Source organism: Eubalaena glacialis, chromosome 7, assembly GCF_028564815.1.
Source record: "Eubalaena glacialis isolate mEubGla1 chromosome 7, mEubGla1.1.hap2.+ XY, whole genome shotgun sequence".
NCBI classification, from domain to species: Eukaryota; Metazoa; Chordata; class Mammalia; order Artiodactyla; family Balaenidae; genus Eubalaena; species Eubalaena glacialis.
The window spans coordinates 75,224,167-75,237,763 of record NC_083722.1 but is presented as its reverse complement, the minus strand read 5'-3'; the positions used below and the strand labels follow the sequence as shown (position 1 = coordinate 75,237,763).

Below are 13,597 nucleotides of genomic sequence, written 5' to 3'. Positions count from 1 at the left end.
CTATATGCCCACCACCCAGTAAATAAAATATTAGCAGCATCCCAAAGCCACTCATGTCTCTTCCAGTCACTAACACACACACAGACACACCTTCAAATTGAATGTGATAAATAAAGGAAAATGGATGAATTGCTGCTATACACAACGATATCACAGATACGTTCTTGATTTAAAAAGCCAGATATAAAAAAAATAAATAAAAATAAAAAAAAATAAAAAGCCAGATATAAAAGTGGTTATCTAACCACTCTCTGACAAACATCACCAGCTATTAGTTTTACCTGGTTCTGTATTTTATGTACATGAAACCATAACAGCATGAACTCTTACATCTAGCTCCTTTTGTAAAGATTCTATCTGTGATGTTCATCTGTATTGTTGTGTGTAGCAATAACTCACTCATTTTCCTTCTTGTGTCACTTTCAGTTATCTGAATATATCATAATTTATCTGCCCATTCTACTGCTGATGAGCAGTTTGTTTTTTTACAGTTCACAGCAATTATGAATACAGCTGCTAACATTTTACATATGTATTTTGCTGTTGGATTTACACCTATGAGTAGACATGCTGGATCATAAGGTACCCATACATTCAACTTTTGTAAATAGTGCCAAAGAGTTTTCCAAAGTAGTTAAGCCATTTTCTCTCCCACCAGCAGTGTATGGAAGTATCAGTTGTTCCACTTCCTTACCAGCACTGGGTATTGCCAGTGTTTTGAACTTCAGTCATTCTAGTGCTGTGTGGTGATATCTCATTGTGGTTTTAATTTGCATTTCCCTGATGACTGAGACTAAATACCTTCCCATATGTTTATGAACCATCAGAATATCTGTTTTGTGAGGAGCCTATCCAAGCCTTTTGCCCATTTTTCTACTGAACGGTCTTATTTTGTTTTATTGAGTTATAATTAACATACAATATTATACTAGTTTCAGGTATACAGCATAGTGATTTCATATTTTTATACATTATAAAATAATCACCAAAATAAGTTACCATCCATCACCATAAAAAGTTGCTACAATATTATTGACTATATTCCCTATGTGTACATTACATCCCCATGACTTATTTATTTTATAGCTGGAAATCTGTACCTATTAATCCCCTTCACCTATTTCATCCGTCCCTCCACCACCTCCCCTATGGGAACAACCAGTTTATTCTCTGTATCCATGAGTCTTTTCCTGTCTTGTTTTGTTTCTTTTCTTCTTTGTTTTTTAGATTCCACATATGAGTAACATCATACCATATTTGTTTTTCCTGTCTGATTTGCTTCACTTAGCATAATACCCTCTAGGTCCATCCATGCTGTCACAAATAGCAAGATCATATTCTTTTTTATGGCTGAGTAATATCCCAGAGTAATGGACACTTAGATTGCTCCCATATCTTTGCTAATGTAAATAGTACTTCAATGAACATAGGGGTACATATATCTTTTCAAAACACTGTTTTCATTTTCTTCTGATAAAGACCCATAAATGGAATTGCTGGATCATATGGTAGTTCTATTTTTAATTTTTTGAGGAACCTCCATACTGTCTTCCATAGTGGCTACACTAACTTACATTCCCATCAATGGTGCACAATAGCTCCCTTTTCTCCACATCCTTATCAACACTTGTTGTTTCTTGTCTTTTTTATAACAGCCATTCTCACAGTTGTGAGGTGGTATCATTACGGTTTTAATTTGCATTTCCCTGATGTTTAGTGATGTTGAACATCTTCTCATGTGCATGTTGGCCATCTGTATGTCTTCTTTGGAAAAATGTCTACTCAGATCCTCTGCCCACTTTTTAATTGGGTTGTTTGGGTTTTTTTGACAATGAGTTTTAAGAGTTCTTTATATATTTTGGATATCAACCCCTTATCTATTATTGGCAAATATATTCTCCCATTCAGTAGGCTTTTTGTATTGTTGATGGTTTCCTTCGCTATGCAAAAGCTTTTCAGTTTGATGTAGTCCCATTTGTTTATTTTTGCTTTTGTTTCCCTTGCCTGAGAAGACAGATCAAAAAAATACTGCTAAGACCAATGTCAAAGAGCATACTATCTATATTTTCTTCTATGACTTTTATGGTTTCATGTCTTACAATTAAGTCTTTAACTGATTTTGGGGGGGTGTTTGTATATAGTATGAGAAAGTAGTCCAGTTTGATTCTTTTGCATGTAGCTGTCCAGTTTTCCAAACACTATTTATTGAACAGGTTATCTTTTCTCCACTGTATATTCTTGCCTCCTTTGTCATAGATTAATTGACCATGTAAGTATACGTTTATTTCTGGGCTCTTTACTGTGTTCCATTCATCTATGTGTCTGTTTTTGTGCCAGTACCATACTGTTTGGATTACTATATGTTTGTAGTACAGTTTCAAGCCTGGGAGCATGATACCTCCAGCTTTGTTCTTCCTTCTCAACATTGTTTTGACTATACAGGGTCTTTTGTGGTTCCATGCAAATTTTAGGATTATCTGTTCTAGTTCTGTGAAAACGCCTTTGGTATTTTGATAGGGACTGCACTGAATCTGTAGAATGCCTTGGGCAGTATGGTCATTTTCATGATATTGATTTGTCCAATCCATGCACATAGTACATCTTTCCATTTGTTTGTCTTGTCTACAATTTCTTTCATCAATGTCATAGTTTTCAGAGTACAGGTCATTCACCTCCTTGGTTAAATTTATTCCTAGGTATTTTACTCTTTTTGATGCAAGTATAAATGGGATCACTTTGTTAATTCCTCTGATAGTTTGTTGTTAAAATAGAGAGATGCATCAGACCTCTATACATTAATCTTGTATCCTGCAATTTTCCTGAAGTCACTTATTGAAGTCAGTTTTTGAATAACAATTCACTTACTGAATAACAGTTTTTTTGTGAAGTCTTTGGGGTTTTCTATATATAGTATCATGCCACCTACAAACAATGACAGTTTTATTTCTTCCTTTCCAATTCTGATTCCTTTTTTTGTTTTTGTTTTTTTGCCTAACTGCTGTGGCAATAACTTCCAATACTATGTTGAATGAAAGTGGTGAAAGTAAGCATCCTTGTCTTACTCCTGATCTTAGAGCAAAAGCCTTCAGACTTTCTCCATTGAGTATGATGTTACCTGTGGGATTTAATGTATGTATGGCCTTTATTATGTTGAGGGAGGTTCCCTCTATACCTACTTTGTTGACAGTTTTTGTCATAAACAGACATTGAATTTGGCTAAGGCATCTATTGATATGATATGATTTTTATTCTTCAATCTGATAATGTGGTGTATCTTGTTGATTGATTTGCAGATATTGTACCATCCTTGCATCCCTGGGATAAATCCCACTTGATCATGGTGTATGATCCTTTTAATGTATTGTTGAATTTGATTTGATAATATTTTGTTGTAGATTTTTGCATTTATATTCATCAGTGATACTGGTCTGTAATTTTGTGTGTGTGTGTGATGTCTCTGGTTTTGTTATCAGGATGTGCTGGCCTCATAGAATGAGTTCAGAAGTGTTCCTTCCTCATTGATTTTTTTGAATAGTTTGAAAAAGAAAAGTGTTAACTATTCTTTAAATGTTTGGTAGAATTCGCCTGTGAAGCCATCTGGTCCTGGACTTCTGCTTGTTGGAAGTTTTTTATTACTGATTCAATTTCATTACTGGTAATCAGTCTGTTCATATTTTCTATTTCTTTCTGATTCAGTCTTGGGAATTTGTACGTTTCCAGGAATTTATCCATTTCTCCTATGTTATCCATTTTATTAGTGTATAATTGTTCATAGTAATCACTTATGATCTTCTGTATGTATGGTGTTGGTTGTAACTTCTCCTCTTTTATCCTTGATTTTATTTATTTGGGCCCTCTCTCCTTTTTTCTTGATGAATCTAACTAAATGTTTATCAATTCTGTATATATTTCCAAAGAACTAACTTTTAGTTTCATTGATCTTCTCTACTGTTTTTCAGTCTCTATTTCAGTTATTTCCACTCTGATCTTTTATTTCCTTTATTCTACTAACCTTGGGCTTTGCTTGTTCTTCTTTTTCTAGTTTCTTTAAATGTACATTTTGATTGTTTGAGATTTTTCTTGTATCATGAAGTAGGCTTGTATCACTATGAACTTCCCTCTTAGAACTGTTTTATCTTCATCCCACAGATTTTGGATCACTGTGTTTCCATTTTCACTTGTCTCCAGGTAATTTTTGATTTCCTCTTTGACTTTTCAATGACCCATTGATTGTTTAGTAGCATGTTGTTTAGTCTCCATATGTTTGTGGGTTGGTTTTTTTTTCAGTTTTCTTCTTGTAGTTAATTCCTAATTTCATACCAGTGAAGTCAGAAAAGATGTCTGACAAATGCTGGAGAGGGTGTGGAGAAAAGGGAATCCTCTTACACTGTTGGTGGGAATGTAAATTGGTGCAGCCACTATGGAGAATAGTATGGAGCTTCCTCAAAAAACTAAAAGTAGAATTGCCATATGATCCAGCAATCCCACTCCTGGGCATGTATCTGGAGAAAACCATAATTCGAAAAGATACACGTACCCCTATGTTCACAGCAGCACTACTTACAATAGCCAAGATATGGAAACAACCTAAATGTCCACCAACAGATGAATGGATAAAGAAGACATAGTATACATATACAATGGAATATTACTCAGCCATAAAAAAGAATGAAATAATGCCATTTGCAGCTAAATGGATGGACCTAGAGATTATCATACTAAGTGAAGTAAGTCAGAAAGAGAAAGACAAATACCATGTGAAGACAAGTCCTTTATCAAATAGCTCTTTCACTCTGTGACTTGTCTTTTCCCTCTCCTTAATGATATCTTTTGAACAACATATCTTCATTTTAATAAAGTACAACTTATCAATAAAAAATCTTTGTCTACCCCTAGGTCAAAAAGAATATTTTCCTATGCTTCCTTTAAGGTGCATGATTGTTTTACATTTCACATTCTACCATCCATCTGGAACTGAATCTGGAGTATATGCTGTGAAGTCAGGTTCACGATTCATTGGTTTCAATATTGACCCAATACCATTTATTGACTAGGCCATCATTTTTCACTCCAATCAGCCCAGCATCACTTATTGTAAAGGACATCATTTCCCCACTGCACTGCAATACCACCTTTTTCATATATCACTGGATGATAAACATGATGGTCTATTTCTGGACCCTCTGTTTCATTATTCTGTCTTTGCCCCCAAACCACAATGTCTTAATTTATAATAGTCTCATTTCTAGATCTCAGTGGGAAATCTTTCAATATTTCACTACTGAATATGATGTTTGCTGTAGGCTTTTAGATATCCTTTATCAGATTAGGAAAATTCCCTTCTATTCTTATTTTGCTGAGTTTTTTATCATGAAGGGGTTTTTATTTATACTTCTGCTTTAAGAAAATTATTAAAATGCATCCTGCACTAGAGCTCCCTTTCCAGAAAAGTGTACTCCCCAACTTAAACAGTTCCTGGGTTATAGTAGGTTGCACTTACTCCCATACCCATCTGAACAGTAACTGGATCAGAGTTCTACTTCCATGTGTACTATCTCCATGCCCACATACCAACATTTCTATTCTGTTATATAATTTGAGGTGGCTTCTAGTCATGCTGAACTGCTATCAATTTTGGTATCAATTTTGTTTTTGTCCATGCTCTGATTTTGGGTGATTTCTCCGGAACTGTATTTTTTCCACATATCTTGCTGATTTCAGTGCATAATTTTGAAGAACGTGATATTTTTCAATAATGCATAAATATTATAGCAGAAATACCCAAATATATCACAGAAGAAGACAGTCAGGCCAAACTTCATTTGAGCACATTTACTGCCTTGTTTTAATTACGACTGATCATGTCCAGCCAATCAGACAGAAACATACAAATGAACTGATTACAATTCAATTCTATTCAAATGCAGACAATCAGTAAATATTATCTATTTGATTGTAGGAAATCAAAAATAAGTATTTGATATAGTATGTAAAAATCATGTTCTGATTGACATGTATACACTGATGTGTATAAAATTGATGACTAATAAGAACCTGCTGTATAAAAAAATAAATAAAATTTAAAAATTAAAAAAAAAATCATGTTCTGACAGCCAACAATAGTTATTTGCCACTTTTAGATTAGAGCCAAAATAGCTCATCCTTTATGCTGAACATAGATCAGGAATGATTTTATAGCAGTGTATCATAATGTGATTAATTACAGCTTCAAAATGATTGCTTATAACCTCGTACTACAAAATAAATGCATATCATACTGCCCAAAATGATCACCATTTGTGTTTTACAATTTATGGGTCCACTTACCTTCACATTTTTCAAGAATCTGGACTGTTTCTCCTATTTCTAAGACCAACCCTTGAGGGACAGATCCTCGAAAGCTGCATATCACTAGAAAAACAAGGATAAACATGTCAATTAGCATTTTAAAATACTGGGACAGGGTCAGTGTCAATGAAATTAAGCACTAAATTTTCTTAAGTATATACTCTCCCTTCTAATTCATTTTTCAAATATGTAAGTCTCTTTCAACTTAATCTATATTTTGAAAGGTAATATTAAATGGTTCAGAACACTGAAGTATACTTTGGCAGAATCACTATTACTTAGAGGTGTGTGCATGCATGCATGTATGTGAAAACATTTCTGTAAACAGAGTCTCCCTCTCTCTCCCCCTCAGCATATCTTGTGTTTGCCTGTTCTTTCTGGTCAAGTATGTATCAATTAAGAAAAAATGAACATTAGAAGCTTATTATCTACTATAAACAGACAAATAGATAATTTTAAAAGGATCACCAAATAAATATGATTATGCTTTGAAAAAAAGAATCCCCATAATAAAAATAAACAAAAATTAATGAAGTAAAAAGCAAATGTACAAGAGAAAATCTATACTCATCAAAATCCCACATACTTTTATTTTTAGAAAACTGATAAAATGATTCTAAAATTTACATAATACAAAGAACCAAGAAAAGCCTTGTCAATCTTAAAGGAGGTACACTATCATATACCGAGTCTTATAATCTAAAATTAGTTCTTTGAAAATACTAACACTGATAGACACGTAGGCAAGACTGATCAAAAAAAGAGAGAGAGAGAAAAGGTATAAGTTATCAGTATCAGCAATAAAAACATTAATGTAATTAATAATTAAATGATGTATAAAAGGACATTAGATAAAACTTTATAACAAAAATTTAGAAAATTTAGAATAGATGGATAAATTTGTAGAAAGATCAACTTTACAAAAACTGACAGAGCAGTTAAAAACTTGAATAGTCCTGTATCTATTAAACAAAAGTGAATCTGTAATTAAAATTTTCCCACAAATGAAATACCAAGTCCTGACTACTCTACCAGCGAATTTGTCCAAACATCTGGAGAAGAAACACCAACCACAAATAAATCCCTCCAGGAAATAGGGAAAAGAGAATTCATTTTTAACTCAGCATGAAAATAAAAGCTGACAAAGACATTATAAGAAAAGAAAGTTACAGGCCAATCTGTCTCATGATCACAGATAGAAAATCTTTTTTAAAAAAAAACAAACAACCCAATCCAAAAATGGGCAGAAGACCTAAATAGACATTTCTCAAAGAAGATATACAGATTGCCAACAAACACATGAAAGAATGCCCAACATCATTAATCATTAGAGAAATGCAAATCAAAACTACAATGAGATATCATCTCACACCAGTCAGAATGGCCATCATCAAAAATCTACAAACAATAAATGCCAGAGAGGGTGTGGAGAAAAGGGAACCCTCCTACACTGTTGATGTGAATGTAAATTGATACAGCCACTATGGAGAACAGTATGGAGGTTCCTTAAAAAACTAAAAATAGAACTATCATACAACCCAGCGATCCCACTACTGGGCATATACTCTGAGAAAACCATAATTCAAGAAGAGTCATGTACCACAATGTTCATTGCAGCTCTATTTACAATAGCCAGGACATGGAAGCAACCTAAGTGTCCATCAACAGATGAATGGATAAAGAAGATGTGGCACATATATACGATGGAATATTACTTAGCCATAAAAAGAAACGAAACTGAGTTATTTGTAGTGAGGTGAGTCTATCATATAGAGTGAAGTAAGTCAGAAAGAGAAAAACAAATACCGTATGCTAACACACATATGTGGAATCTAAAAAAAAAAAAAAAAAATCGTCATGAAGAACCTAGGGGCAAGACAGGAATAAAGACGCAGACCTACTAGAGAATGGACTTGAGGACACGGGGAGGGGGAAGGGTAAGCTGGGACAAAGTGAGAGAGTGGTAGTGTATATATGGACATATATACACTACCAAATGTAAAATAGATAGCTAGTGGGAAGCAGTCGCATAGCACAGGGAGATCAGCTCGGTGCTTTGTGACCAGCTAGAAGGGTGGGATAGGGAGGGTGGGAGGAGGGGAGACGCAAGAGGGAAAAGATACGGGAATATATGTATATGTATAACTGATTCACTTTGTTATAAAGCAGAAACTAACACACCATTGTAAAGCAATTATACTCCAATAAAAATGTTAAAAATAAATAAATAAATAAAAATAAATAAAAAATAAAAAGCAAACTGGGAATTCCCTGGTGGTACAGTGGTTAGGACTCGGCACTTTCACTGCCATGATTCCCAGGTTCGAGTCCTGTTCGGGGAACTAAGATCCCGCAAGCCATGTGGTCATGCATGCATGCATGCATGAATGAATGAATGAATAAATAAATAGCAAATCAAATCCAACTATATATAAAAAGAAGAACCATGACCAATTTGGGTTTATTCCAGAGCGCAATTGGTTTAATGTTAAAAAAATCAATAAAGGGGAAAAAAAATCACATGATCATATCCATAAATGCAGAAGTGGCATTTGATAAAATTCAATGTCTACTCGTGACTAAAATTCTTAATAATCTAAGAATAGAAGGGAACTTCCTTAACATGATGAAGGTTATGTACAATGTATCTATAGCAAACATCATATATATTAGTGAAATACTCAGCATTTTATCACTAAGGTTAGGAATAAGAAGAGCACGTCCACTACCATTTCTATTCAACATTACACTGATGGGCCACCCTGTGCAAATAAAGCAGAAAAAGAAATAAAAGGTATAATGATTAGAAACAAAGAAATAATAGTATCATTATCTGCAGGTCTGAAAAAATCCCAAAGTACCTAGACATAAACCAACACAGAAAATATGTCAATGTGTAACAAGGTCACTAGATACAATATGAATTTTTTTAAGTCTATATAGGAACAAACAACTACAAAATGAAATGTTTTAGAAATATACAATTTATAACAGCATCAAAAATGTCAAGTAACTATAAATAAATCTAAGAGACATATGGAAGAACTCTATACAGAAAACTGTATGACATTAGATACAGTAAAAGTCTAATAAATGAAGGCATACATCCTATTCATGAATTCCAAGACTCAACAGTATAAAGATACAGATTTTCCCCAAATTGATCATTAGATTCTATGCAATCTCAACCAAAACCCCAATAGACATTCTGTGGAAATCAATAAACTGATTCTACAATGTGCATAAAAATGCAAAGGATGAAACAGAGGAATATATACTACCTAATATCAGCCTTTCCATTGTTGGAAAAAAAAAAAGCCCAAGCTATAAAATTGTGTGTGTGTGTGTGTGAATAGCATGAGCCTATTTGCATGTGTACATATATATGTATATATTTAATCTCTACTGAAGATATCAAATTTGCTTACTGGTTACTAAAGACAACACTTGTGTCCCCCCAAAATTCCTATGTTGAAACCTAATCCCCAGTATGATGGTATTTGGAAATGGGGCCTGTGGGAGGTGATTAGGTCATGAAAGTGGTTCCTTCATGTATGGGAGTAGTACACTTATAAATCAAGACCTCAGAGAGATCCCTCTCCCCTTTCACCATGTGAGGACACAGAAGTCGGCAGTCTGCAACCCTGACAAGGGCCTTTATCCAAACCTGACCATCCTAGCACCCTGACCTCAGACTTTTCAGCCTCTAGAACTACAAGAAATAAATGTCTGTTATTTAAGCTACCCAGTCTATAATATTTCTGTTATAGCAGTCTGAACTGGACTAAGACTGGTAATTAGTATGCTCTTATTAAAGAATTTGGCTATATTTCTAAATAGTAGTAGCATTATTCAATCTTCTGCAAATGTTGTAAATTCCCCATGGAAAACAAAATTCTGAACAAACACAAATAACAAAGCAGTTAGACCAACTTCTACCATTTAACACCATACAGATTTGGAAAATGTTAAGAAACAGCAAATACTCAACAGCATCCTCCTTTAAGTACCAAGTGGGGAAAAATAGTCTTCCCTAGGATTTACTGGGTTGAACCCTTCATCACAGTGGAGAAAAGATCATGTTCCAGCGTCTCTCAAATCCTTGCAGGCACCCACATATTAACAATGAGACATTGTGACCACCTAGAGGGGTGGGATAGGGAGGGTGGGAGGGAGGGAGATGCAAGAGGGAAGAGATATGGCAACATATGTATATGTGTAACTGATTCACTTTGTTGTAAAGCAGAAGCTAGCACACCATTGTAAAGCAATTATACTTCAATAAAGATGTTTTAAAAAAAAAAAAAAAAAAAAAAAAAAACAATGAGACAGGTGTCCTAAGGTCAAAAGTATGCAATCTCTGAGCCATGGCTTATAGTAAAACTACAATGAATTGCATGAGCATTTAGGAATTTAACTTCACCAGATCTTCTATGTACTCCCTAACAAATTCTTTATCGAAGGCCTTGCTATTATTTCAATCTCCAAAGCATTCATCACTCCTGTCTTCCTAACCTCTGTCACTAATTGACAAGAACATTAAAATTACCAACGGCTTTCCTTGTTTGAAATTGGGTGTTTCATGCCTATTCAGAGAACCTATGTAAACTTTCCACTTTAATAACTACCTTCATTCAACACTGGCTTTCAAGTGATTTTTTAAATTAATGTATAAGTAGAAAAGAAAAAAATTATATTTGCTAGAAAAGCAAGAAGCTCAAAAGAAAGCAGATCTTTCTCCCTATAATCATGGATCTACTTTCAGGCCTATACTCTGTTTGCTGGAATATCACAAAGAATAAACCTATTAGTTATAGATTGTTTCACTCTATTCTCCTCTGTGTCTGTCAGGTACATTAGAAGTTACTGGTCACTGCGAGCTTCAAGAATTTGAAAAAGAATAGATACATATATATGTATAATTGAATCACTTTGCTGTACACCTGAAACTAACACAACATTGTTAATCAACTATACTCCAATATAAAATAAACATTTTTTAAAAAGAAAGAAAATAATCTCCACCTACAAAGAATTTATCATTTCATTGGTGGTGGCAGGGGAAGGAGTGTGAGATGAGAGGGAAAAAATGCATGATCCGTATGATGTTGCAAGATTTGTTTGCCCCTGAGATCCACTTTCTACCCTCCTCCACCTCGCTCTATACCCCGGAGAGCCTGCCCTCTCGGGCAGCATCAACAGCCTCCTCCCTGCCCCGTGGCTGGTTGGGTAAATCAGGTGGAGAACACTGCCAGATGCTGGAGAACAGGCGGACAATAAGGTTGGGATGTTTATTCCTGCTGGGCCCTGGGAGTTGGCTGCATCCCTCTGCTGAAGGCCACAGCTCCTGTGAGTTTCTGTAACTGTTCCCTCACTTGCCCCTTCAGTCCTAGTGGTGGAACCAACCACCGGGGTACTGCACCCTATTCGTTTCCCTAGCTCCTGCCTCACCTTCAGAAGTAGTCCCTTTATTAAACCCTGTTCAGATTACCCCATTTGACTGTGCAATCTCTTTCCTGCCCAGACCCCGACGGATAAATACAAACATAATGATAACAGCAGCTCTTTGCAGCTTCGTAACCTTTTTTACCTTTTGAATCCAAGTTCACCTGGACTCCTGCAATGGCCTCCTAAGCCATTGCTCACACCCACCGGTGCCCCTTCTCAGCCCATTCTCCAAAAAAAACAAAAAACAAAAACAAAACAAAATAACAACAACTATGCCCTTTACCATTATTCTTTCAGTTTTGTGCCATCTTAATCCCCAAGTAATTAAGAATTCATCAGTGGCAAAATAAGATTGAAGACGTTTGAAAAACATGTTAACAGAGACAGAAATACTAATTTAAAAAATTTTACAGATATTTAGCTTGAAATTTTTCATACTGTGTTAAGTAGAAAAAGATTATAAACAATATTTATACCATGATTCTATTTTTTGTGGAATATACAAATAAAAGTGGTTGCAACTAGGTTATAAGAATATTTTTATTTGCCTCTTGTTCTGCTTACCTATTTTGTCTACAGTGTATACATACTTCTCTAATATTTCTACCTTTATATACATACCTATACACACACACACACACACACGCACACACTCATGAGGGAAAGCTTAATCTTTGCTAGATCATGAAAGAAGGGTCAAAAGATGCATTCTGAAGCAAATCCACTATACAATCTTGGATTGTTGTACCAGCCCACCCATATAATACTACAAAATCAAATCTCTTCTGATTTCAAAAATGAGTTGTCATGGTAATAGACTCATAGTCCAAACTGACTTTGTATCAGTGTGGCTCAGAGAAAACTATCTACCTCTTTCCACTCAATTATTTCCCCCACCAACTCAAACAAAAGATACTACAAGAACTGTACTGCAGGATTGACCCATATTATTCTGCCTCCTTTACTATTACATTAGTTTTCTTCTTTCTAATTGTTTACATAGATATTTCATTTATCATATACTAGTTTCATAAATATAAAGAATGTATTTCTGGAACATTATTCTGTTTCAAGTATAAATCATTCTTGTTCCAACATCCCACTTTTAATTGCTATTACCTAACATGGTAAAGTTAAGTACCTCCCCCCATTACTCTTTTAAGACTAAGCTCCTATGTTTGTTTTTTTCTTTTTTTTTTTTTGGCTGCATTGGGTCTTCACTGCTGTGTGCGGGCTTTCTCTGGTTGCGGCGAGTGGGGACTACTGTTAGTTGTGGTGCATGGGCTTCTCATTGCAGTGGCTTCTCTTGTTGTGGAGCACGGGCTCTTAGGCGTGCAGGTTTCAGTAGTTGTGGCACGCAAGCTCTAGAGCGCAGGCTCAGTAGTTGTGGCGCACGGGCTTAGTTGCTCCACGGCATGTGGGATCCTCCCGGGCCAGGGCTCGAACCCATGTCCCCTGCATTGGCAGGTGGACTCCCAACCACTGCGCCACCACGGAAGCCCTCCTATGTTTCTTCTTACAGACAAACTGGAGAAAATGATTATAAAATTCAGTGAAAGGTACTGGTGGCATTTTGATTGGATCGCATCAAACCTATAAACTGGTTTGTTTTGAACAAGTAATGGATTTTACTACATGTAAAACTTTTTAGATGTCCATATATAATATCTAAAACTTCTGAAAGAAAAATGGAAAAATGCCAGCAAGAATCAAAATGTTCTACATTCAGTATGGACATAGATTTTACAATCAAAAAGAAAAATACAGACTTTTTTTGCCCATAAGAAAACTGGGCAAAAGA

At 35.1% G+C, this 13,597-nt stretch overlaps 1 protein-coding gene across 1 annotated transcript in view; it reads right to left on the bottom strand.

Moving 5' to 3' along the window:
• Positions 1-6,433, bottom strand: part of DOCK3 (dedicator of cytokinesis 3) — a 362,194-nt gene extending 355,761 nt beyond the window's left edge. Inside the window, exon 1 of the mRNA XM_061197475.1 lies at positions 6,328-6,433. Within this exon, the coding sequence (XP_061053458.1) occupies positions 6,328-6,433 (106 nt within the window). The remainder of the gene's footprint in view (positions 1-6,327) is intronic.
• Between the last annotated feature and the right edge of the window lie 7,164 nt (positions 6,434-13,597).